A 26,632-nucleotide genomic window follows, 5' to 3' on the forward strand; every position below is an offset into this window, starting at 1 on the left:
GTAATTCACCACAAAGCGCTCAAAATATTCACATTAAATAATACACTCACCTCATGTCCTTAAAGACACTCCAATAAGCGCTGGAAGGTGAGTCTGTGCAGTTCAAACGTGCGGTAATGCAATTCGTCGGCAGTGAGACTGCGCGAGCTCCCACACACACACACTTCAAACACAGGCTTGTTATTTTGTCCTCACTGAGTCGTGGATATAAATTCGAGTCGTTTTCTTTAAGATTCTGCGCCAGAAGTTAATATACGTCACAAGTATGCCGGGTTCTTCTTGCTGAATGCCCGGTGGTTTGCATTTTGTGCAGCTCTGGTGCACCTGAGGAGATGGAGTGAAAGAGTTTTTCTCAACCAAACAGGATGAAACGGTGTGACGTTCAAACTCTCCCCACAGGCGGCCTTCACCCCACCCAAGCCTCAATCTCCGTATTTTGCTGTACACCAGAAATACAGAGAATTTATGTTTTATTAAAAATCAACTTTTAGAAACGAATTGATTCCCGTATTAATAATTGTTTTATGCTTCCGCATTTGAAATTATTCCAGCTAAGGAGTTTATTAAATATAATTGAATCAATTATGTTGTGCAGTTGTGCTTTTCTTCTGACGTCAAAATGATATTAGTGTATATAAATTGGAAACAGAAATAATATCCTACAATAACCCAGTGTTTTTTTGTTTAAACAATCCGATCTGCAGGTTTATAGGAACCATTAGTCAGGAAACGATGTTCTACACGGACTCTTTCATGGCGCGGTCGAGATGTTTGTTTTCGTTTCCATCATATTTGTCTTTGTGGCTTACATTGTTTCTATAAAGTTTGTGTATTACAGATTTAGCCAGTTATGGCCACACTTACGAAATAAAATATCCACCCCTTCATACACCTTTGGAGACGCACATTTTTGTCCAACACAAAAGAGGTCCGGCGCGTTCTTACGAAACTCAGAGGATGGCAAGCAGCGCGTGACAGCAAACGAGACTCGAGCTCTGTTAGTCACTGCACATCCAGATGACGAATGCATGTTCTTTGCACCTACAATCTTAAAACTTGTTGAATCACAAGCATCCGTTTATTTGTTATGTTTGTCAACAGGTAGGTTTACTATTCCGTAAATAAATTATAATCATAACCTGAAAACATAATTTTTCAGTTCTATTGAAAGCCAGAACCTTTTTTTACCTTGCAAATGCATGCTGTTTAATAATGTAATTTGCATAAATACTATACTCTATGTGTATAACTGATTAAATAAAGAAATCTGGACTTCTGCTGAAATATTTGCCATGCTTGTGTAATGTAAAAGAGACACATAAAATGTTTCTGCCATCCTTAGGCAATTACAATAATCAAGGACTCCAACGCAAAAGGGAACTGCTTGACAGCTGTGCGGTGCTGGGAATTCCATCCAACCATGTCACCGTCATAGAAGACAAGTAAGGGGGCAGCACACAGGATACACAATTTTCATTTAAAGTAATTGTTCACACCAAAATGTAAAATCTGTCATCGTTTGCTCACTCTCATGTTGATCCAAACCTGTATGACTTGTGGCCATAATATAAATATAACATCTTAATCATCTGAAGAACTTCTTGAATGGAAATCTAAAAGACTGCATTGGATTTATAATTTAGTGAATTTTTTTCCCTGTGCTGGCAAAGCTGAATTTGCAGAAATCATGTGAATACTAATTTGGTGCTCAAGAAACATTTCTTATTATTATCAATGTTGAAAATGGTTGTACTGCTGCTTAATATGTTTATGGAAACCGTGATGTCTGCTATTAAAAAATTTGGGGTAAGTATTTTTCAAGAAATTAATAGTTGTATTCAGCAAGGTTGCATTAAATTGATCAAAAGTGAGAGTGAAGACATTTATAATGCTACAAAAGATGTCTATTTCAAATAAATGCTGTTCTTTTGAACAAAGAATCCTGGAAAAATTATCACCGTTTACACAATATTAAGCAGCAAAAACTGTTTTCAACAATAAAATACACATATATGCGTATGTGTGTGTATATACATTTCTTTCGTGACATTCTGTAGGACAATATAAAATCATTTTGGAAACATATAACAAGATGTCTCTCTACAATTACTGTTAAAGGGGCACTTGGCAACTCTAGTCATTTCTTCGCTGATTTTCACTTTTGTTGTGGCATGTTTTCTCATCAAGCTCCCCTTACAGCTGTGCGGCGTATATTTTCACAACACTGTCATAAAAAAACCTCACTTGCTCAAAAAAAACTTTGGAAAAAAGGAAAAAAAAACTTCCTCCCGCTTTGTACCGCTGCTCATGTGCATTTGTTATTATCGGAGCCGGCCAACTTTATCGTGTGGAGCTATGTCTACCGAGTGGGTAATACATCATACACAGTATCATAGAATTATGTCGAATTGCCATAAAGCAGTTCGGGGTTCTCGCTTCTCACGAGACTTCTATTTCCAACTTAACGGGACGTTAGTCCCCATGTTGCAAGGTTGGTTTTCCGCCTGGGGACGCTGGGGGGAGCGGGGAAAGTCACCATTCTCTCCAGAACAGGTTATTGAACCATTCAAATGATTTCTAAACGGTTTTATTAAGTTGAAATAGTTGCCAAGTTCCCCTTTAAAGCTGCAGTCCTTACCTTTTTTTTGGTGAAAAAATTATCCAAAATACATATTTGAGAAAATACATAACCAGCCAGTGTTCAAAACTATCTGCTTGCCTTAGCTCGATTCAAAGCGGTAAGCTTGTAATAATGTTGTTAATTCCAGTGGTACTGGAGGATTTCCACGGGAGATTCGAGCATGTCTTTGCGTCATTACGTCACATCTGTACACATAAAGAAGGAGTCTCGGCTAGTATAAGCTATATTGCGTGTGAGGATGTTGGAGGTGGAGATTTATAGCCTTTTCTCACAGCACTTGATATAATTAAACTTATCAATTTGATGGCGGATCCAGAAAGGTTCAAACGACAATCAACAGTGACAACAGATTCACCCGCTGTAAAATGCAAGAGACTTCGTTCGGACTTCGGAGTGACTACAGAAAAAAAGAGACTGCAACCGGACCCATGCGAAAACAAGGATACATATCGGAAGGACATTACATGTATAGTCACGCAATGCTAACGTTGTTAACATTAACAATTTGAGAACAAAGTATAATTTGCACAGTTTTGATATGATATGATAAGCGATTTTTAGATTTAATCAGCGCGATTTACTGCAATGTCAGAACCAGAACAAAAGTGGATGTTACTTACTTGTTCAAATGACATTTTCCGGTGAAAATTCTTATGTTGGTCATACTTCCAAAAATAATAATCTGTGATTCTGAATGCCAGTATCCACACCGGCCCAGTGACTGACAGCAACACTCTCCTCAAACATTGTGTTCATCCGCGCTGTGCCGTGTCAAAGTACAACTCAAGTAAAGTTGATAATTCTGCGAATAACTGCAATTGCAGATTTCGAACAGAGATGGCGACAAAGAGGAAAAACTGCGGACTGCAGCTATAAATTAATACTAGTACTTGACCCGAGCACAGTTGCGTTTACATGAATGCAAAGCAGTGTTGCCAGACGTACGGTAATTATGACCTCTGTACGATGTACGATCAATAATGGAAAAAATCCCATAATGTACGATAATTTCAGAATTTTGTGACACTTCAATCGGAGGTCATTGTAATCATAGTGCTTCTATACTCATTGATCTAGCTGTGGATCTACGTCATGATTGTGTGGAGAAAGTGAAGGTGAGAAAGCAAGGCAGAGAGCGAGAGACCTTGCGTGTGTGCCTCATGAGAGCTACAGACCCTGTCAACAATCCAGTCAACCCCCGTGTATGATAATTCTCTTCCAAATACGATCATTTTGAGCTTCTGGTACGATACTTGGATATTTCCAATCTGGCAACACTGATGCAAAGGCATATATGGCAGATTTTCTTGGACTATGCAGTTTCTTCTTATGAATGAATGCACATGCTTACTTGATGAGTAAGATGCACAGACCTGCCAACCCTGATCTTCAACATAACTCCATAAAGATAATAAAGATTGTGTCAATCAATCAGCTCCCAACACTGACAATAAGCCCTAGTCTACTCTTGGTGGGGGGTGTTTTATTAATGCTATGAAAATAAACATTTAGTTCCAGTATGGCCATCCCCCTGAGGCTTCAGCGCAGCGAGCAAACCCATTAAGGGTGTCTGGGTCAGGCCCCTCCTCTTCTCCCCTGGCTGCCCTGTGAGCAAAGAGTGGCTGGGCTACAAATGAAACCCTTCCATTCTTGTCACAACAGAGGCACAGACAGCTTGAGATGATGTATGGGAGCTTGATCTGTCACCGACAAACGACCAGGCCGGGAGACTAAAAGAGGGCAGTCCTTAACCCCCCTGAGAAGAACTCTATGATGACACGGCCTGAAAAAAAGAGTGCACAGGGCATGATTTTCTAAAATAGTCATTGTGATCCCACAATTATCAATATCACTCACATCTGTGTGGTATTTTCTTAGTCACGGTTGAATTTTCAGGGTTTTCCTGAATCATCAGCTGTTTTTCTCAAATATGAACTATATTTCAGATTTCTTCCTACCCTCATTTTCCGTCACTGCTGCTAAGCTGTGCCAGAGTCTGGCTGAAGTACATGTAACCAACAGTAGGATACACGTATCAGTAATATTTACACCATTGAAAAGTTTAGGGTTAGTAATATTAATACTTTTATTATTTTTCTATACTTTTATTCAGCAAGTACACATTAAATTGATCAAAAGGGACCGTAAAGAAAACACTTATAGTGTGACAAAAAAATTCTATTTCAAATAAATGCTGTTCTTTTTAACTTTATTCATCAAAGAATCCTGATAAAATGTATCATGGTTTCTACATAAATACTAACAACAGTTTTCAGCATTGATAATGATACATGTTTCTTGAGCAGCAAATTATAATGTTTTCTGAAGGATCATGTGACACTGAAGACTGGAGTAAGGATGCTGAAAATTCAGCTTTGCCATCAGAGGAGTAGATTACATTTTTAAAAATTATTACAATGGAAAATAGTTATTTTAAATTGTACTAATATCTCACTTTATTATTGTTTTTACTGTATTTTTCGATCAAATAAATGCAGCTTTGATGATTATTATTAGAGACTTTTTCAAAAACTAAATTAAAACTAACCCAAGCTAGTGTAAGTGCTTTTATCCAAAGCAACCTACAATTTACTTATTGCAAGGACAACCTGAAGTTAAGGGCCTTGCTGAAGGCTTCACATACAGATTCCGTAAGGGCCTTCCGATGCCTGACCTTAAACTACTACGTGTCTCTATTTTCTGAAACGTATTAGCCATCATTTGGGTGTTTTTATAAGACTCAGATGTTGAAATATTACCTGATGTGCTGTTGTTGCATTTATGCAAACCAACTGTGTGTGTGTGTGTGTGGGAGAGATAATTTATACATGATTATAAAATGTTGTCTCTTCAGAGCATACTGCTACTGCTAGGATATTTTTTAGTTTTGAAGCATTTTTAGTCATTTCTTTTTTTTTCTGCTGAGTAAACTTAACACTTTTTATTCCCAAAGACCCTAAATCTACAGTTGGAAAAATGTAGTTAGGAATCCTTCAGCATTTCAGATAACACTTTGGGGAAAAAAAGAAGATATTTGACAAAGAAGTTCTTAGCTTAGTCAGGTTTATGCTTAAAATGTAAAAAAGTCACAAGTCCATTCAAAGGGAAAACCAGTTTTATTTTCTTACTGCAGTAAATAAATCTGGCTAAAGATTTTTGAAATTCTTTGAAAACAACACTTAATATCTTGTTTCTCAGATAAATGTATTTTTAGGCATTTTACTGGAAACAAGACAACAATAGTTAAAAATAGATTTTTGCAGTGTGTGCCCTTGTTCCACAGTAACGGTTCATCCCAGTCAAAATGTCATGTTTGGAAATGGGTATTTGCTTTTTGTTAAAAATAATTAAAATGTTGGACAGGCTGGATGACAATAAAATTCAGACAGCTTGTACTCTGTATAGCTAGTCCAGTTTCTCTGGAAATAATTGCAAGTCTCTTGCTGAAAAATCATGTGAAGGTATTCTAGAAAAACTTTGCTCGAATGGGATTTTGTCAAATGACATAAACCAGAGTTTTCCTGTCCACCCAGAGAATGGCAGGCAAAAAATATGATGTATGTGTCACAAATTCAAGTTCTCCCAAAAGAATTTGCATAGTCATGGTAATATGTTTTCCAGGCTGTTTTCCAAGTGCTATGACCCACCCTGCCTGCAGTTCTTCCCTGCATGAATCCGTGCGCTCTATGCTTCCTTCTTGGCATTGGTGTTTTCGTGCTTAAATTCTGCAGATCCCCAGAGGTCCAGAACACCATCGCATGGCTGAAACTTCTCCACATTTAGAGTTTGTTGGTTTCTTGGAAGGATGGAAAAAATAAAGCAGAATGGACCCTCTAGCTGTCCCACATGTAACTAGACATTTCCTGGTGTGTTGGACGATCAGATACGCCCTTGTTTTGACTGCTTTGGACACAGCTGTCACATTTACCTCCATTTGGGTCATTTAGATCACTGCGCGCGCATGTGTGTGTGTGTGGTACGCACTCTTTGTGTAAGTGTGGGGTCAGTGAGCAGTTGTCTTGTTTTAGACCACTCTAGTGGCGGTACGTGGAATCAGGGTGTGTTCTGAGAAGCCTGGGAGTGTTTGTGTGTGTGTTGACTAGGTTATAAGTATCATGTAAACTCAGACACCCACCTGGAACTTTCATAATAAGCTGGCACAACGCCCAGTCCGCCTGTATCTCTCTCTCTCTCTCTCTCTCTCTCTCTCTCTCTCTCTCTCTTTCTCGCCCTATCTTTATTTATTAACCTAATGTACACACAGCATAAACTTTGATCCATTCTGACTCATTTTCCTCGTTCACCTTATCCACCGTATCTCAGTCTTTACCCGGGAGCTGACACTGTAATCTTTATGATCCTTTCCTCTATAGTCATTCACAAGCACGTACACAAACACACAAGTCTTAAATCTCACCCCGCATTTGTCAAAAACCCAGTTTGTGAGTGACTAAAAGTAAGCTTTGGTACCACATAGATCACTTCACTCTCAAATACTCTAATCAAGATCTTTTTTTTTAATCTAATGTTACAGATTTCACTGGAGCATAGATAACTGACGACTGCAGTGAACTGATAACGCTTAAATCTGAAAGATGAGCTTTTGGGTCTTTCGGTTGCATAGCATGACCTCAGCAAACTGTGATAATCTCTAGCTTTCGTGTGTGTGTGTGTGTGTGTGTGTGTGTGTGTGTGTGTCAGCGTCCTGGCAGGGTCATCTGGGCTCTGAGCTGGTTCAGGAAAGGTCGCTGTTTAGTGATCAGGGATTGGCGTGCATGCAATGATTCTATTCATACCCTGCAGTCAGCAGCACCGACTGTTGTCGTACAAAGTCTGAACGCACACACACACACTCAACTGAGTAGACAAAGGTTACATGAGTGCACATAGTTAGAGTGACAAAGTCTTGTGGACTTTAGTCTCAGTCTCAGACGTCCACAGACCGCTCTCTCACGTACATTGTATGCAAAACTGGTAAGAACTGGTTGAAGTCAGCAATTGCTATCTGACTGGCTGGCGGCTAGCCTGCTACATAATATCCTGGCATCAGGGTCCCCTCTCAATATTTCCCCTTCAATTTACCTGCCTTTATTTAAACTACAGGGAGGCACAATATACCTGGACTAAATCTGTAATTACTGATTATTTATATATATATATATATATATATATATATATATATATATATTTATATATTATAAAAATTAAAGAACAATTCAACATTGATAATAGCAAGAAATGTTTCTTGAGCATCAAATCAGCATATTAGAATGATTTCTGAAGGGTCATGTGACACTAAAGTAATGATGCTGAAAATTCAGCTTTAATATTACTGGAATAAATTACTTTTTTAAACATATTAAAATAGAAAACAGCTATTTTAAATTGTAATATGTCATTGGTTTTGCTGTATTTTTAATCAAATACAACCCCAAATCCAGAAAAGTTGGACATTTTCTAAAATGCAATAAAATTAAGAATCTGTAATTTAAAAAAAATATATATTATTCTCTTTAACCTTTATTTAACTGACAAAAGTATAAAGAAAAGATTTTCAAAGTTTTCACTGACCAACTTAAGTGTATTTTGTTAATATAATTTTTTTTTTTCATTTTGATGGCTGCTACTTACGCCAAAAAAGTTGGGACAGAGGCAAAATAAAAATGAAAAGCTTTTTTTTTTTAAACAGTCCATGAAAAATCGGGTCTTGTGATTGGGTGTAAAAGGAGCTTTTCTGTCTAGCAAAGATGGGTCATGGCTCATCACTTCATGCCAAATATCATGAGATAATTGTCAAACAATTCAAAAATCACATTTCTAATGCAAGATTGCATAGAATTTATGTCTTTCATTATCTACCATACATAACATTGTGAGAAGATTCAGGGAATCCAGAGAAATCTCAGTACATGTAGGCATGGCCGTAGCCAGCTATGAGGTCACCGAGGTCCGGACCTCGGTCATTTTTTTTACATTCAAAAATAAAATGTCAAGCTCTCTGAATGATTAATTAGCAGTGTTTAAACCACCTCATATGAGTGTTTGCAATTCATGTTGCTGCGAGAAGCTGGCGCAGTGAACTGAACGGGGCTCGAGAGCGCGTTGTGAACGCGGGTGCAGCCTCCGTGTTGCCAGATCCACCTAATAGAAAGGTGGCAGTAGTCACCTGTTTTTCTGATTTAATGTGACACTTTAGGAAGTTATTAATGTGGAAAGGTTTAGTGATATATTAACCTTATTTCCAAAACACAAGCTTTGAACTTATTTCGGATTATTATTATTATTTTGTTTTGCTTGTTTTTCGTAGCAATATCTGGCAACATTTAACTGTCGGCATTAATACATTTAAAAAAAAAGAAGCTTATAGACAAACTGTAATTGCATAAAGCTACCACATTCGGTAAGACAAACGCAATGACAATCGATTATCTGTAAGAAATGTATAACACTATCAAAAACAATAGCATAAAACAGATCTGTATGTTAGCCTACAGAATGAAATTTGCCAAATAACTTACTGGCCAGCTGGAAGACGGCTCATGCTGTTTAGTTAACCTTTCACAAAGCCATCATAAAAACATTAATTAAAGCAGTGTTTCTCAACTAGCAATCTATTCAGTCAGCATATTTGTGTTTGATCTGTGTGAATTTCGTCCGAATTTGACGAGTGATTAAAAGATGGCTAATTCGTAACAGTTCGTACGACCTCACTCGTACGAATTAGTACGATTTTTGCTAAAACGTACATATTTGACGAGTTGCCCAATTCGTATGAATTCGTACGAATGACCCTGACCCCGCCCCTAAACCTACCCATCACGTGGGTTTAGACAAATCGTACAAATTCGTACGAATGAGGTCGTACGAATTCGTACGAATTAGCCATCTTTTAATCACTCGTCAAATTCGGACGAATTGGTCGTGAGATTGCGTTGCACTTGCTAGACCTACTTTTTCTTTGCACAAAACTCTCCAGAAAGTGCCATTTTGGTTTATTTTTCACAAAAAAAATCCCGGGGGGGCAAACCCTCGGACCCCCCTAGTGAGAGACTACCCCACACATAATTAAATCCAAATTTAACCCCTGTATATATATATATATATATATATATATATATATATATGCCAAATTCCATTAAAAAAAAGGGTCACAGCTTAATGTCCATTGGGAAATGTGGGTCCAATGGCCAAACCATTATTATAGCAAAATTCTTTACACAACACCCCGGACCTCACTAATTTTCAAACCCTGGTTACGGCCTTGCATGTAGGGCAACGGCAAGACAGGAAACGGCCATCAGCATGTCTCTCAGCCATCTCTCCTAAAGTCTTTCTTCAAATCTCCCTCTCGCTCAGCTCACTCTCTCTCCTCTCCTATCATGAGTGGACACCCCTACTGCTGATTGGCTACAAGTTTGTTGTGGTGCTCTGTCCAATCCACTTTCAGCTGCTTTTTTCAAAAATTGCTTACTGCACCTTTAAGCATCATAACATTGCTTTGACATTGACAAAAAAGTAGATTTTAGTTTTAGTGGGTTATTTTAGACAAAATAGTATTGATTTTTAGTATGAGCTTATCGATAACAGCTAGAGTTGTTATTGGTGCATTCCTACCCTGAACATGTGAAGAAAACCAACAGGTTGAATGCTTTATGTTGGTCACACAGCCTCTTCCTGTTTAAGTAGGTGGTTTTCAGTCAGAATTATCGGCAGAGTGGATCAGACTTTATACCAGCTTTTAAATGTCTGACTATGTAAACCTCATGAACTTGTGATTATCATCTCTAATTATACTTGTCTGCTGGCAATTAAAAGTGTTCTTTCTGATTCATTGAATTGTTATGCGAGTGTGCGTGATATCCATTTAATTTTACACTCTGATTGTAAAGTTCTGTTGTATCTTACTTTGTTGTATCTTACTGTCTCAGAGTGTGTGTCCTTATGGGCTCTGAATGAGTCGCGTGACCCTCTTCTCAGAGTTGCTTTGCTCTCTCTGGTGCACAGCTGCATTGACCGCCTACACTCTGACCGAGGCAATGCATCATGGGAGTGCTTTTGTGATAAGAGCACATCTGAACACGCTCCACTGAACTTGTACTTTGTCGACCCCCATGCTCTTTTTCTCTCTCTTTTTCTGTATTATTCATTGAGGCAGACATATGTACGCTGTCTGTGCATGTGAACACAGACCACACAGTCCACCTGCATGGCAGGGTGACATCAGGTTGAGAGCCTGTCCTCTGTTTACTTCCTTTTACCGGTCTCTCTCTGTGTCTCTGTCATGTGTTGAGAGCTTTCGGTGGGTGTTAGGTTAGTTTTTGTAAGATTATCCTGCATGTCTTGAACTAAGCCAGATATACATACAGTTTCTCAGAGAAAAGTGGCTGTCTGAGAATTTATAAAGGAACCTATAATCTTAAGGTTGGACTGTTTTCACAGCAAATATATTTTCTCATTTAATTCCAAATAAAATTTTAGAATTATTTAAATGATTACATGTACAACTACTATCAATATAATATGTATGGAAACCCATTTCTGTTAAATAAGAAAAAAATCATTCTTTGGTTAGTCATAATTATGAGATAAAAAGTTGAATATATACTAATTGGAAATTATGTCAGGAATAATTGAACTCTCAACAGTGTTTGGCTGCAGCGTCTCTACAAATAGCAAAGCTATACGTTTAACTGCTTCAAAAACAGAAACGTTACCACCTCGCTACTGAGAATTGTCATTTAGCTTTTCAGTTGTGAAACTATTTTGTTGTCGTAAAAAGTCGATCACCAGGCAGCGCTAACAACAAATTTCTGTGCACATGTAGCCAATGCTTCTGTCTGCGTGTGACTTTTTGTCATTTCGACTTTTTATGTCAAAATTATGACTGTCTTGTAATTATGATAAAAATGTCAGCTTTTTGTGTAAAAAATTGGACTTTTTAACCTCATAATTATGATTTAGTATCTCTGTAGTTTTGACTGTTAATGTCTTAATTATGACTTTCATATGATTTTAAAAAAGCATAATTTGCGTATCTTATGTGGCGGAAATGGGCTTCCATAATATAGCTATAAAACAACCAATGTTTGGCAAAAATTATATTTGAATAATATGAAAAATATATAACTGCATTGGACAGTAGCGACAAGAGGGAAAAAAACAATAGCATTCATCACCTTCAATATTTAATTATAAATTTGTTTGGCAAGGAAACTAAACCCTCTGTGATGTATAGGCTCCAGGAAGAGGACAGAAAGTCGGGTCAGGGGGGTGTTGGGGCTGACGGCAGGTCAAGACCCTCAGAGAGATGAGCTCTGTTAACACAATTACCTGACAGCACTACAAATGCACTCCCTACCAAGAGCTTGTCATGAAAAAAAAAATCCTTCTTTGGGAACATTTGGGGTTTCTATATCTCTTCCAAGGCAGAAACGCTCAGCTGATTCACTACCATTTTTCTTAATTTGCTCCCCTTCTTCTTTTCATCATAAAGCAATGTGCTCTGTATTATATCTTGAAAGCTGCAGGGCTGTTTTGTGCCAAGTATTTGAGAGTGTAATTTTATTTTAATAGGTGTTCTAAATTTGGCTGAAAAAGGCTGTTTGGCTGGTCCTGAACATCTAAATGAATGAAGAATAGCTTGAGCTTTCCAGTTTGCTGCACTGCAGAGCTACTGACTGATAAAAGTGCTTCTTATACTCCATAAATCTGCACAAACATAACTGCAAACCTTAACCCATTTCAGTCGGATATTTTCCATGCTGAAAGGGTTAACTGTCGGTCAGCAGTCAGCTTTTCCCAGCATGCACCGGGGCCGTGTAACGGAAAGGCGGCCCTGGCCCCATGTGACCAGACAAAACAAACGCTGCCAGTCTCCCCACCCCCCTCCCCCACCCTCTCTGCTCTCTCTCTCACACACACACACACACACACACACCGCCTCCTCAGTAGGCTAAAGTTCATCTGCTGCATTCAGATGCCTGCAAGCAATTACACATGCGGATGAGTGAGTGAGCGAGCAAGAGAGAGAAGGAAGGGAGGGAGAAGAGAGGTTACTATGGGGCATTTGACACTGTTGCTATAGCGAGGCCAACACTGCATTGATCCATTCTGAAAAAGGTCAGGTAGATCATGTGTTTTTCTCCTTTTTTTTCTTCATTTCATTATCATTCTCTCTTTCTGTTCCTTGTTCTTGGTTCTGGAAGATTAAAGGTGTAAGCTTTGAAACTTTCTTCCCTTAAAAGGGCAGTGTAGTAAAATGCCTCAAAGCCTGAACACTTAAGTTGTTGTTGACTTTGGAAAGAATGTTTGTGTATGTGCTACAATTATTAAAGCAACAGTTCACCCACAATTTTGTCATAATTTACTCATCCTCATGCCATACTGAAGCCACATTATTTTTTGTCCTTTGGACGTTGAATGTGAAGTTTTGAAGAGTATCCTGGCTTTACATAATATTAAAAGTGAAAGGGGGCGAGGTTGTCAAGCTCCAAAATGCGAAAACACCACAAAAGTATTGTAAAAGTGGCCCATGTGCTATATTCTCTGTCTTTTGAGGTCATATACGCTAGCTTTGTTTTAAAAGCAGACATGTGAGAGCCAAAGCAGTTTGGCATCATTGACAATGATGTAATATTTTTGTTGTCAAAGTGACTTGTGGAGTCCATTTAGAGCTTCTGCGAAGGGAAAAAAATTATCAAATTATCAAGACTGGTTTATTTGTCACTCAAAGCAATTTATGACTTCAGAAGACTTCTAAAGCTTAGACCACTTTATCAAACTTTTATGATGTTTTTCTGTCATTTTGGAGCTTGACATGCCTAGTTCTCATGCGCTTTCATTATATGTAAAAGAGCAGCCAAGATATTCTTCACAAATTCACCTTCAGCATTATACATGAGAAAGTCATATCGGTTTGTAACTGCATCACTATCAAAAACGTTTTTGAACACATTTGCTGAAGTCAATGCCAATGGGGGTTTCTAAACTAAAATTTATTCAAAGTTCTAAGCTTTAAAGCTGCAGTCCGTAGCTTTTTTTGGGTTAAAAATGATCCAAAATACATATTTGAGAAAATACATAACCAGCCAGTGTTCAAAACTATCTGCTTGCCTTAGCTCGATTCAAAGCGGTAAGCTTGTAATAATGTTTTTAATTCCAGTGGTACTGGAGGATTTCCACGGGAGATTCGAGCATGTCTTTGCGTCATTACGTCACATCTGTACACATAAAGAAGGAGTCTCGGCTAGTATAAGCTATATTGCGTGTGAGGATGTTGGAGGTGGAGATTTATAGCCTTTTCTCACAGCACTTGATATAATTAAACTTATCAATTTGATGGCGGATCCAGAAAGGTTCAAACGACAATCACCAGTGACAACAGATTCACCCGCTGTAAAATGCAAGAGACTTCGTTCGGACTTCGGAGTGACTACAGAAAAAAAGAGACTGCAACCGGACCCATGCGAAAACAAGGATACATATCAGAAGGACATTACACGCAATGCTTACGTTGTTAACATTAACAATTTGAGAACAAAGTATAATTTGCACGGTTTTGCGTGATATAATAACTTATAAGCGATTGTTAGATTTAATCAGCGCGATTTACTGCAATGTCAGAACCAGAACAAAAGTGGATGTTTCTTACTAGTTCAAATGACATTTTCCGGTGAAAATTATTCTGTTGGTCATACTTCCAAAAAGAATAATCTGTGATTCTGAATGCCATTATCCACATCGGCGCGGTGACTGACAGCTGCACACTCTCCTCAAACATTGTGTTCATCCGCGTAATTCCGCGAATGACTGCAATTGCAGATTTCGAACAGAGATGGCGACAAAGAGGAAAAACGCCCGACTGCAGCTTTAACTAAATGTTTAGATTTCATTAACTGTAAAAAGAAAAAAATAGAAAGCAAAATCAAAGATGGAAATATCCTTTATTTTGGTCAAACAAAAATTGTATTAAGAGGTTTAATGCACTGAAAAATTGGCGTAGAGACAATTTTCACAAACAATTTCAAAGAAACCGCAAGTAACACATTAATTAAACATGAATTTTTGATATCGAAAAACTGACATAGTATTTTCTGGAGTACGTTTTACTAATGTTTTTATATACAAATTTCGAAAAATCATTATTTATAGTGTTTATATGTTTAATGACAATCACGCTAATATCAAGCTGCCTTACAAGCTAATAATTATACTTTTGCTTCAGCTGTGCTGAAGAATAAATCATTAGACATCAAATTCATAATGTTTGGATAAAATCAATTGTTTTATTTTTTTGTGATAAGTAGATAGAAAGATGTATTGGCATTCATACCTCTTGTTCAGTCCCATCTCTTACATTATCGTATGAGTGTCTCTGTGTCTTTGTACATTAGATCTGTCCATGCTCTCTTTTGTCTTATCCTAACTCCTACTGCCCAATTTCCAAGTCACCCCATTTTCTAGCATATCACCTCGCACCCACTCCGCCTCTGATAGGGTATCCTTCAGAGCCGACCTTGTGACCCTGACCAGCATTTGATTTATGTGCAGATCCATCACAAAAGAACAGAAACAACTGTCATGCCCCATTGTCAAGAGAGGGAGGTAGCCTCAATTCAACTGGCTCTGTTTTTCTCTCTCTATCTGTTCTCTCTCTCACTCTGACTTTAACCCCCCCTTCTAGTCTTACCCCCTGACCTTGAGCTGGGATTTTGCTGCCGGCTGTCTTTAACACATTCAGTGCCAACTGGTACGCGCTGCCAACCCGGCCCTCTCAGCCAATCACAGTCCACTTTGCCCTGCCATATCCAAAATCTGGCCATTGAATCATTGTAGATACAGAGTCCTCCAGTGAATTTGTTTTCCTTCCTGCCTGCCAGAATTCAATTATAAACTTTTTCAGCTCTGAAAATGTTTCTCTGGCTATGTTTTAAAAGTCTTATCTTATATTTATATAATAAGTAACTACTTTTATTGCCACTTTTCTCCTAAATCACACACCATCTAATTCACTGCATTATTGGATTGCCATTTCCAGTCTCCATAAAAGGTATATCTAATGCTGCCTTAGAATTTTGCACACAAAAAAAAGTTGTCTTAGACAGACCTTTTGGAACAGCCTTCACATCATAAGCACACCTATGATGACTTAAAATAATGTCTAGGTAGGCAGCTCGCTATGTTTTGGAGCTTCTGTCTCTCAATCCAGATCTCTACACTCTTGCTTACTCAACTGTTCTCTTTATCTTTCTTTTTGCTGTTCTAATATTTGATGTTTGATAAAGGTGTCTAGGAGTAAAACAGCAAGAAAACAAAACAACATGCACTTAAGTGATTGTCTGCAGTGGGCGGAGCTTCTTCTGACCCCAATACATTACACAGCAGCTATGTGGAGTGTGTGTGGGGTTGTGTGTGAGAGAAATAGAACAAAAAGAAAGAGAGAGATTAATGCATGGCCCTTATTTTCCCTGAGCTGTAGTTACAGATGAATGAGATGGAAAAGCCCGGGTGACCTTTGATCCCAGACTTCAGAGAGGACTGTGGGATGCATTCAAGCTGAGCGGTAGTGAGACTGTGGCAGTAAATCAGATAGAGAGACTCTCGCTCGCCACTGTAGCCCTCGGGCCAAAACCCTTCCAGGACCTCACTGTTTTGTTGCAGCTGTGTGTGTGTTGGAACGTAGAGGCTTTTTGCTCAGTCCAAATCAAACTTACACAAAGAACATGGACAGTACAGTATTTACAAACCTATTCCATCATTTGTGTCTTTAGTATTGTATATAATGTCACTCATTAATTTTGCTTGCTAAGTCAAGAGTCACTATTACCATTGCTCAGACTTACACTTTGGTGTGTAATTTGTATTATAAGTATGGATGATACCCTAATAATTAAGTTGGCATATTGGTGAGAGGTGTTTAATTACTTATCTAATCACTCTAACATAAAGTTTTCTCCCAGACAATAAAAACACATTGATAGAAGAACCTATGAAAGCCTGTTTCTGAGAAAAATAAATAAAAAGGTAATTATGACTTTGTCCCAATTTGACTTTATTTTGATGCAGTGCGACTTTATATCTCTGACTTTTTTTATTTCTTACTTTATCGCAGAATTATTTTTATTTTTATTTATTTTGTGGCAGTAATGGGCTTCCATCATTCCACTCCTTTCAACCATATATCAACTCACCTTGAACCACTCTGAACAGCTTAACAACCATGCAACAACGTACATGCAACCACTCACAAGCTCACAAGACAGCCATATTTACACACAAAATTGAAAAAAATCTAGTTGCCTACATGCCATGTCTCATTTTAAAAGTGTGTGAAATCTCCATACGACACTTTTATGTTTTTCTCCCTCTCTCCTCTTGTTCATGCAGAGAGCTTCCAGATGACCCTGCGGTCCAATGGAGCACTGCACTGGTCTCCTCTCTCATCCTCAAACACACCCAAAACTACGGCATCAGTCTGGTAGGAAACTTCTATCCATCCAGGTCCACCTCATCCAGAAGACTGGAGTTTATTTGTATGACCTAAACCTACAGAAATTCCTCTAGAACACATCGGCAGGTTGGGAGAGCTCTCGAAGCAGTTTGACATGACAGTGGTACAGTCGTGAAGTTGAGACCAGTGATAGGCCTTTTAAATCTATGAAATAGTTGAGTGCACTAAAAAAAGTTCCCCAAAAAAAGGAAACGAGTGTGTGCTTTTTAGCAGAATGTTCCCAAAGGATATCTAAAATGTTTGGTTTGGACATTATTAATAATGTATTTGGAACGAACCGGCACTTGGATAGACACAAAAGAGGCTGATGATAAGGGAACACAAGGTTGCAGATGAACTTACAGATAACAGACAAACCAAAAGATAAATATATGATAAATAAACATACAATAATCAGAAAAAGAGATGGGAAATTAGCGTTCAACTGGCTCTGACAGAATCTGTCATATACAGTATGTAGACCTCTCCATATAATAGTGTTGAAATAATAAATAATTACTTATTTATTCTAGATTGGATGGAGGCTTTAAATGGTCATGTGACAGTCAGGTCTCAATAATAGTCCATTTAAATGGGGGGTGGGGGGTTGTGTTGGACAATGGGAGGCCTTCGAGTCAAAGAGAGATTTTCCGAGATTCCAGCTTTTTACTGTGCTTATCTGATAGCTTAAGTCTAACTCATGAGGTTGCTTTGAGTCTAGGACCATATCAGCTAGATTAATTCACTCAGACGAGCTTTTCATTGGCCCCCTGTATTTAGCCCTAATTACACATGCTGTAATATCCTATAATACCACTGAAACAGACACGTGGTTCCCCAGGGTCACTCACTGCTGGCAAGCCAACACAGATAGCTATCAGCCTGCTCTAAGGACTTCCAGAAAAGATCCCCAAAAAAATTTAAATCAAGATTAGAACAAACTTTTTTTCCCCTCTTTTTCCTTCTCTCTTTTTCTCACGTGTACTGTTTAATGTTTTCTTTGTCCCTCACTCTCCCTCTTTCTCAGCCCGCATGCCATGAAATTCCCAAAGAAAGCCAAGCACGGAGGACTTGCATAAACAAGCCAGAAAACAAAGCAATGTCCTTGCAACATGGCTTGGTTTATCTCCATCGCCTAACATCCAATAGTGTACATGCAAAGAGCAGCCGGTATCCTTCCTACCAGACTGACAACTGCAGCAACAGTCCAGTCTGACTTTAAACCGCACACTCACTCACTAATACAGGCTGCTGAATCCAGTGGATCAACACACGGTTCCGCTGCACCCTTAATTTCATGTTTGATTTAAGTCGAAGAGGCTGTGGGGATGGAAATACTGATGTTGAACTATAACATTACACTCCAATTTGACTTTGGCTTTCAAACGTGTGGGAAAAGAGTGGTGGCTTTCTTGTGCTCTTTACCGCTCTCTCACAAGGAGCAGAGGATTGTGGGTAGGGCACTATTGCACAAATAGACTCATCTGGTTTAATCAGATGTGCATTACTGCTGTGCATACCAGAATCCTTATGCTTTACATAATATGACGTGTGTACAGTGTGCAGACATGTTTGTTTTGTTCTTGCAGGCAAATATCAGTATGTTAAAGTTCAATTTCAGGCTGACTAAAGCAATAATTTATCTTTCTTTTTTTTATATAAAAAAAAGGTTGTGTAAATTCTTTCATCTAGTTGAAACCATACCTGTCCGATTTTTGTTTATGTGAAGTTACTAACAAACCTAGATAGTGCAGAGGTAGCGCGGCTTCATCCAGCATGTACACATATTAATGAGACTGCAATTGACCCTTACCCGCCTTACTGTTGTGCACATGCTTTGAAAGACATAGATGACGTGCGACAGGTGTTTAATACTTAGAAAATGACATTTTACATGTGCGGTACACTGTAGGCAGATTGAAAATTTGAAAAATTGGACTATAATCATGCATGTATAAACACATTTATTCTGTCCTCTCTGCTGTTCACAGCATTTAGAGTTTCTCTCTCACTCATGCCGATAGTCTCTTCTGAAAGCTGACTCACTCGCCTCATTGTGCTTGGCAACATTCTACATACCTGCCACAATATATTATTTTGTCAACCATATTTTCCTCCACCCTTGGAGCTCGAGCTATGTGCAGCAGCCGCTTGGAAAGCACCCATTACCAAAGACAGAATCCCTCGTCTGGTGACACAGCAGACGATGCACAGATAGAAGCCTTTCCACACAGTTCTGGCAACAACTCCCACCAAGTCCACTGCTGAGTCTTCAAATTACTGCTTTTCTTTGGCTTATGTTTCATCTTATTTTCCAGTTCTTTTCTTTGGCTTTTTTTTTTTTCATCTTGTTTTCACCTTTTCACCCTGTTCTTCAGTAAGAAGAAAGAATGCAGATGGAAAAAAGCAAGTTTAAGTACTTGCATACTAGACTCTGTTCTGTGGGATGCAACGGAAAAGTTCCACCTGATCTTTCCACCAAACTGTGGTGGGGTGGGGGGGACGCAAAAATGTTATTACTGATCTTAAAATATTAAAATTGTATTAGATTTGTTCATGTTTTTGAAAGAAGTCTCCTATTGCTCACCAAGGCTGCATTTATTTGAACAAAAATATAGTGATCCTTCACATGATCCTTCAGAAATCATTCTAATATGCTGATTTGCTGCTCAAGAAACATTTCTTATTATCAATGTTGAAAACAGTTGTGCTGCTAAATATTTTTGAGTAATTCTTCGATGAGTAGAAAGTTTAAAAGAACCGCATTTATTTGAAATAGAAAACTTTTGTAACATTATAAATCTCTTTACTGTCACTTTTGATCAATTTATTGCGACCTTGCTGAATAAAAGTATTCATTTCTTTTAAACAAAACACAAAAGGTTAAATACTGTAGGTTAAAGTATTGTTCATTGTTAGTTCACGATACTTTAGTCTACAACAAATATAAGCATTTGCATTGTAAAGTTTTATTTTAATTCTCATATTGTTATTATTTAAAATACATGTAGGCTACTGTTTTTAATGTAAATCCAAGCATATGCATAATGGCTATAATTTCATTATATTATATGTATAATATCACAATAATGTGGTGTGCATATCATTCTCTGATTTATGGTGTGTTTCTGCAGGTGCTGACATTTGATGGCAGAGGTGTGAGTGGACATGCCAATCATATTGCCATCTACAAGACCCTCAGGTACCTTTGTGCTGATTTCACAATGCACACAACAGGATGTTAGCAGTTACTCAAAGTAGATTTGCAAAAGTTAAAAAATAAATAGTTGTACATTGTAGTTCATTTCTAAAAATAATGACTTTCTTTCCCCCACATAAAGCAACAGTTAGAATAGCTTAGGCAAGAATAGAAACTTTCTGAAGTTAGGCCAGCTGTTTGACGTTTCTTGTTATAATTACGAAAAGGAAACAGCCTAATGTTGCTTATTGAACATTACCTGAATTATTCCTAGTGGGTCCAGATGAAATGGGAAAATTCTTGCTAAACTGCTGCACTGTTTACATTAGATTTGATATTTATGTAAACAGTACCCTGCTGAACAGACCTGTATCTTAGCTAGCAAGATGTCTTTAGTCAACATGCTTTACCATCTAGATTTTGCATGTGAACAGTTTGGCTGTGTTAACCCACAATCTAGACTATTACCCATCCAGATAAACCAGCCAGGACCAGCCAGAAATTTACACTGGTCTAAAAACTGGCCTTGCAGTAAAGTGGTGTGAAGATATTTATTGACTCTGTAACATACACTTCTCTCTGATTTGGCGCAATGCAGTACAGTGCAGTTTAATGCTAAGTCAAACAGACAAAAATAAAAGGGATCGTAACATTTTTTGAATTTCCCTGATTGAGCTGATTTTATATTTACAGCTATTTCATATTTTACTTTATTAGTTCTTATTTTACTTTTGGATTAACAAGATTAATCCAAAAGATTAACAAAAAAGAAAGAAAGGAATACTTTTATTCAGAAAGGATTAATTAAATTGATCAAAAGTGACAGTAAACACTTTTATAATGTTACAAAGAATTTCGATTTCAAATAAATTCTGTTTTTTTTTAACTATCTATTAAAAGAATCCTGAAAATAATGTTACCATGATTTCGCACAAAACTGTTTTCAGCACATCTGTTTTCAACACTGATGATAATAATAAGAAATATTTCTTGAGCACCAAATTGAAGGAATATGTGACACTGAAGACTAGAGTAATGATGCTGAAAATTCAGCTTTCCCAACACAATAATTCAATGACATTTTAAAATATATTCAATTCGGTTTTTTATTGTAATAATATTTCACAATGTTGTATTACAGTGTAATATTTACTCAACTGTATCTAGGCAAGGCAAGTTTATTTATATAGCACATTTCATACACAGCAATGGTAATTCAAAGTGCTTTACATATAAAAAGAATTACCGGTAAAATAATCATAAAATAATCACAATAAATGCATAGGAAAATATGCATATCTGGCTATCATACCATCACTACACAAATGAAAGCTCACATTACACACATTCCAGCAGAGCAGCAGAATACTGAATCAGTTCAGAAGGAAAGAAGAAAAAAAAACAGATCCTCTGTCTCGGATCAGACAGCTTGTTGTTCAAGCTGCAACAATGCACTGCAGGACTTTGCCCGATACCTTCAAATACTGTATGAATCTTAATCCTGTCTTCTACACAAGGGCATCAACCCTTAAATCATTAATAGGGGTGATGTAGGCATCAAAACAACAGGAGATTATGCTTTCTGCTGGCGTGAGGCAATAACTTACATGAAGGCTCGCAGTAAAACAGTCAGAACAAACCGCATTTAGGTATTGAGCAATGTTTGGTGGTGAAGGTGTAGCAATGAAGTTGGCGCTGGGACTTAGTCGTCGTGGGCTGAGCTCCGGGGCCAACACAGGTGCTGTGACTGGGAGAGCCAGGCCATGACAGGCAGTTCCAAGAACTGCATATGGATTTAGAGCTCACTCTAATCTGAGAAAAACCCAGACCTCAGGAAGTATGTGTGTCCTTAAGACAAACACACACACACACAGTGTAATAGGAGAGAAAGAGAGAGACACTTCCGAAGACTGCAGACAATTAAATTTGAGTTATCATCAGTATTAGTATTTTGGTTTATTGACCAAGTTACAGGTATAGAATATGTGATGTACAATATAGGTGTGCATTTGTAATGGCAGAACAAACTAAAAATATGTGAAAATACATTTATTCTGGTTACCTTATCCTGTGCATAATACAAATTACCAGGAAGTTTTGAACTGAGGTCTGGGGACACCCAAAGTGGTGCTAGGAAGCACACAGTGATTAGCAAATTATTTTCATTTAGTTTTGGAATAATATTTATTGTCAAAAGTTCTACAGTAAATCTGCAGTTCTTAATTTCGTTATATCCTCTTTCTATTGTTATATCCCAAAAAAAAATGTGTTTAATTGTTACCTGGATACACTAAATAAAAATGATTTTCCCAATGAGCATCGTATTTAAAAAATAAAAATAAATAAAATAGGAAGAAACTGATTTGCAAATTGACTACAGAACCCCAGAGAACAAAAAGTTTTGCTTAGTTTTGAAACTTGAATAAATGTCTTTCTCTTTAAGTAAGTCTGCTTATCAGGTTAATTTATGTTTTAAGGAAACAAAAATGCTCATTAAGATTGTTTCTGGAGTGTATGTGCGTTTGAGTTTGGTGTGTTACATGAATCATGTTACATATTTTTTCTCTTTCATGTCTTTGGCAACAGTCATCTGGCTTCTGCTGGACGACTACCTGAAGGTAAGTCTGATTACATTACATTCAAAAATATATTTAGCATAATATTATTTTAAATATTATTCATCATTTTGTAGAGTAAGACTTGACAGTTTAAATCTGGCCCTCGTTGGTAGTGCTGTTAATTTTTTCTAGGCAAAGTACGCCACCCACTGGTACACTCTATTAAGTGCACTCTGGAAAACATTTCCAGTATACTTGCATACCGTAAACAGTTTCCCAGCAGCACCCCTGAGCTAGACCAACCCTTTCTTACACCCAAGCGGAGAAAATCACTGAGATCATAGGTCTGCTGTGTCTACATTATAAAAGACATCAGATTGATAAGTGCAAAATTGGTGCAAATGAAATGGTCAGTTCATGACTCGGACCACTAGGGGTGGATATGCTGTCACATGAAGATGTCTTCTGGCCTCAGTAGGCTAGTGATTAAAATATTTTCAAAGGGTTACATATCAGTGGTAATGTGATTTTACATTACACGTGTAATGTGACACGTGCTTTATTATATTTAACTTAAATTTCCAGCACTCATACTGAGGACAGGTTGGTCCTGTTAATCCGGTGTTTCCACTGATCTATATAGAATGATCATTATATAGATCAGTGGGTGTTCCCCATCTGTTTCTGGATAAATCGTATTTTACGTAACAGATCCTCAGTGAACCTCTAGGCCCCAATGTTTCTTTAATCAGCCAGATCGTCTTTCTGATAACCCTGTCATTAACTCTCAGTACTTGGAGGTTTATCTGTGACCGCATCAAGAAGCTTGTTCATGCCCTTTACACACTACCATTCAAAAGTTTAGGGTATGTAAGATTTTTTTAATTATCTTATGTTCAAAGGGTTATTTGATCAAAATGCAGTAAGACTGTAGTATTGTAAGAGTAATTTTAAATAGCTGTGTTCTATTTTAATATATTTTAAAATGTAATGTATTCCTGTGATGGCAAATCTGAATTTTCAGCATCACTAATTCAGTTTTCAGTGTCACATGATCATTCAGAAATCATTCTAATATGACGATTTGCTGCTTAAGAAACATGTCTTATTATTATTATCAATGTTTAAACTGTCGTGCTGCTTTAAAAAAAATCTAGATTCTAGAAAGTTCAAAAGAGCAGCGTTTTTAGAAATAGACATTTGTAACATTTAAATCTTTTGTAACATTTAAATCACTTTTGATCCATTTAATGGATCATTTGTGAATAAAAGTATTAATATCTTCATAAAACAAGATTTTACTGACCTCAAATTTTTCACAGTATTGTATATAGGTGAGTCCTTACCAAATATATATTTTTTTTTAAAGAAACAAACTGGTGCAGTTTTTTTTTCTGTTATGGATACACCTCTTTTTCACCTAGTCTATTACACTATATGTATTATTCAGTTGTATTTGATAAAAAAATAATCAGTAGCATGTAGACAACATCATTGAAACAGCGTATTGTGACTACAATCTCTATGAAATGATTGATGAAATCCTCATCCTATAATAATAATCGACTGTAAAAGCTTTAGAAAAGTCCAAAAGGTGTGGAAACCCAGTACTAAGCTTAACTTTTCTTTTTTTTTTTATCCATCTGTTCCTACAGGTTGTCAGATCTTCTCTCTTCACTCCATCAGCATCCTCAGAAAGTATCTATCAGTCTTAGAGCTGCCAGTCAGCTGGCTCCTCCCCTCTGATTTCTGCTGTCTCATTGGACAGGAGGAGTATAAACGTGCCAAGGTGCGTCACGAGTCAGCGTTTAAACAAATAGCTTAAGCTCTGATTAGACCCGATGAAACGTTACGAGTGTCTCGCTTTTCTCAGCTTCTACAGTACAGCTGTCTTCAGATGTATTCCCAGACTGAAGACTGAATACAGAACATTCATAGCTGAAAAAAGCTCCTTCTTAAAACAAGGGCTGTGTTGCTGATTAACACATTAGTACTTTGAACCTTTACTGTAAGCATTAACTAATCCTGCCGAGAGAATGACGCAGTTTCTCTGTCTGAACTGCCTCTACCAGTCTGGCTCCTTACAGTAGGATGTTAAGCCTTCGTGTGTCAGTTTGTGATCTTTGGTCAGGTCATCTACCTGATTTATTATAAGGGCTATAAAAAAAGTAAATCAGTACACAGTAACCCAACAAATTGAATTAACTGTTCACTTCTCTCTCCTCTTCGTTCCTCAGAAAGCCATGCTCTGTCATCGCTCTCAGCTGCTGTGGTTCCGCCGGCTCTACATACTGTTCTCACGCTACATGTTCATAAACACGTTCCAGGCCATCGTTGTGGAAACAAAGAATGTGAAAATTTATTAGATTAGATTGTCTTGGACACTGTTCCTGTCCATGTAGGACTAAAGCTATGCACTGCATTGTTTAGGTAAAGGTTAACTTCATGTTTCTTATTTCTTTAAATAACCCCATTCCAAATATGCTGTCATTAAAATACTATATAGTGACAGCATATTAAAAAAGGTTCAGCGAATATATTATTCAACCTGCAGACACTGATGGAGAAATGCTGGTATATAATGGGCATATACACACTGTACCCCTAACCATCCAATATTCTGAAAGCCAGTTTTCTGGAGAGGTTTAGCCTAGATAAGCACTTTAATAGAGTAGCTGAATCCAAAGAACAGATTGTGCCTTTGTGTGTGCAGGGAATGGAGAAAACAAAATTAGATTCTGGATTTTGTTTACATTTGCGTTTACTGTTGTTGTTTGACTTAAGTTAAAGCACTGTTCCAAACGGGTCAACGAGTACTGTACCAAATTTTGTGATTCAGTATGGTTTCAAAACTGGCATGTATTTCTGAATTCTTTCCGAGCAAATCTGTAATTCTTGGAAGTTTATGATGTTCTCTGTTTTGACTTTGAGTTATGAATATATACATATAACAATGTGGAGTAATGCAACAATTGTTTAAAATAAATTTGATAAAGTGAGAAAAAAACATGAACTTTTTTTCTTTTTGAAAATAAATGGTTTTAGTGGTTTTCCTTATACATGACATAACATCCTCAATACAAAGTTGGAAGACAATACAAATATCAATCCTCCTTTGATGTCCTAAATATCTATTAGAGTATGATTTCCAATTTACGAGTATGATTTCCATTCCATTTACCATTAAAATGTTCCTGTTGATACATTTCTTAATAAAAAATACCAAAGAGATCGTCCCTTCATCATCATAAAATCCCTAGAAATTAGCTCTAGGATATAGGGGGAGGTCTAGACAATTTTTAATAAAAATAATTTAGTTCATTTTGTTTTCAGAAGATAAATATTTTTGTAAATTTGTGTCTGTTAAGGTGAATTTTGTCAACAATTACACTGATAAAAATTTCTTAAGAAGCAGGAGAGTACAATCTGAGGTTACGTTTACACAACAACAATATATTATTAACTGATAACCTGTAGTTTCATGTACAGACGACAACATTGTCAAAACGATGAGGACTCAAAACTCTGTATTATGCTTGCCAGGCCAGCAGTTGATGTTATTTTGTTGTTCGAGTTGTCAAATACTCATGCATTCCTATAGACTGAACACAATACGCATACACATGACACCACTAAAGATAACGGTATCGTTTTCAAAAACTTGCACTTTGAAACCCATTTCAAAAGTTTGCGTCTTCAAGCCCCCAAAGCGCCATTGTCGTGTAAATGAACGGCCAAAACGCATA

General features: G+C 37.3%; 2 protein-coding genes across 12 annotated transcripts in view; one reads left to right on the forward strand and one right to left on the reverse strand.

Moving 5' to 3' along the window:
- The window catches only part of ncor1 (nuclear receptor corepressor 1), a 119,858-nt gene extending 119,474 nt beyond the window's left edge, over window positions 1–384 (reverse strand). For 8 of the 11 annotated variants that reach the window (XM_056270052.1, XM_056270053.1, XM_056270055.1 and 5 more), the window contains exon 1: window positions 51–384. The gene's annotated coding sequence lies outside the window, so the exon portion shown is untranslated. The remainder of the gene's footprint in view (window positions 1–50) is intronic. The other 3 variants (XM_056270056.1, XM_056270062.1, XM_056270061.1) reach the window with 1 other exon arrangement.
- A 363-nt stretch (window positions 385–747) lies between these two features.
- On the forward strand, window positions 748–25,892 carry pigl (phosphatidylinositol glycan anchor biosynthesis, class L). Its single transcript, XM_056270078.1, has 7 exons — window positions 748–1,101; window positions 1,343–1,442; window positions 17,027–17,117; window positions 20,264–20,331; window positions 22,915–22,946; window positions 24,542–24,675; window positions 25,124–25,892. Exons 1-7 carry the CDS (start codon window positions 768–770, stop codon window positions 25,250–25,252), a joined length of 888 nt encoding a protein of 295 aa, XP_056126053.1. The 5' UTR covers window positions 748–767; the 3' UTR covers window positions 25,253–25,892.
- Window positions 25,893–26,632: the final 740 nt, after the last annotated feature.

This window comes from Rhinichthys klamathensis, unplaced genomic scaffold (genome assembly GCF_029890125.1).
Source record: "Rhinichthys klamathensis goyatoka isolate OS25496 unplaced genomic scaffold, OSU_Roscu_1.1 h1tg000296l_1, whole genome shotgun sequence".
In the NCBI taxonomy this organism is placed as follows: domain Eukaryota; kingdom Metazoa; phylum Chordata; class Actinopteri; order Cypriniformes; family Leuciscidae; genus Rhinichthys; species Rhinichthys klamathensis.

Excerpts from the sequence above, each read along its gene's own strand:
- pigl (XM_056270078.1), top strand. The coding sequence starts at position 768 with ATGTTTGTTTTCGTTTCCATCATATTTGTCTTTGTGGCTTACATTGTT. Across the intron at positions 17,118-20,263 it reads AAAACTACGGCATCAGTCTG|GTGCTGACATTTGATGGCAG; the intron begins GTAGGAAACTTC and ends GTGTTTCTGCAG. Across the intron at positions 24,676-25,123 it reads AGGAGTATAAACGTGCCAAG|AAAGCCATGCTCTGTCATCG; the intron begins GTGCGTCACGAG and ends TTCGTTCCTCAG.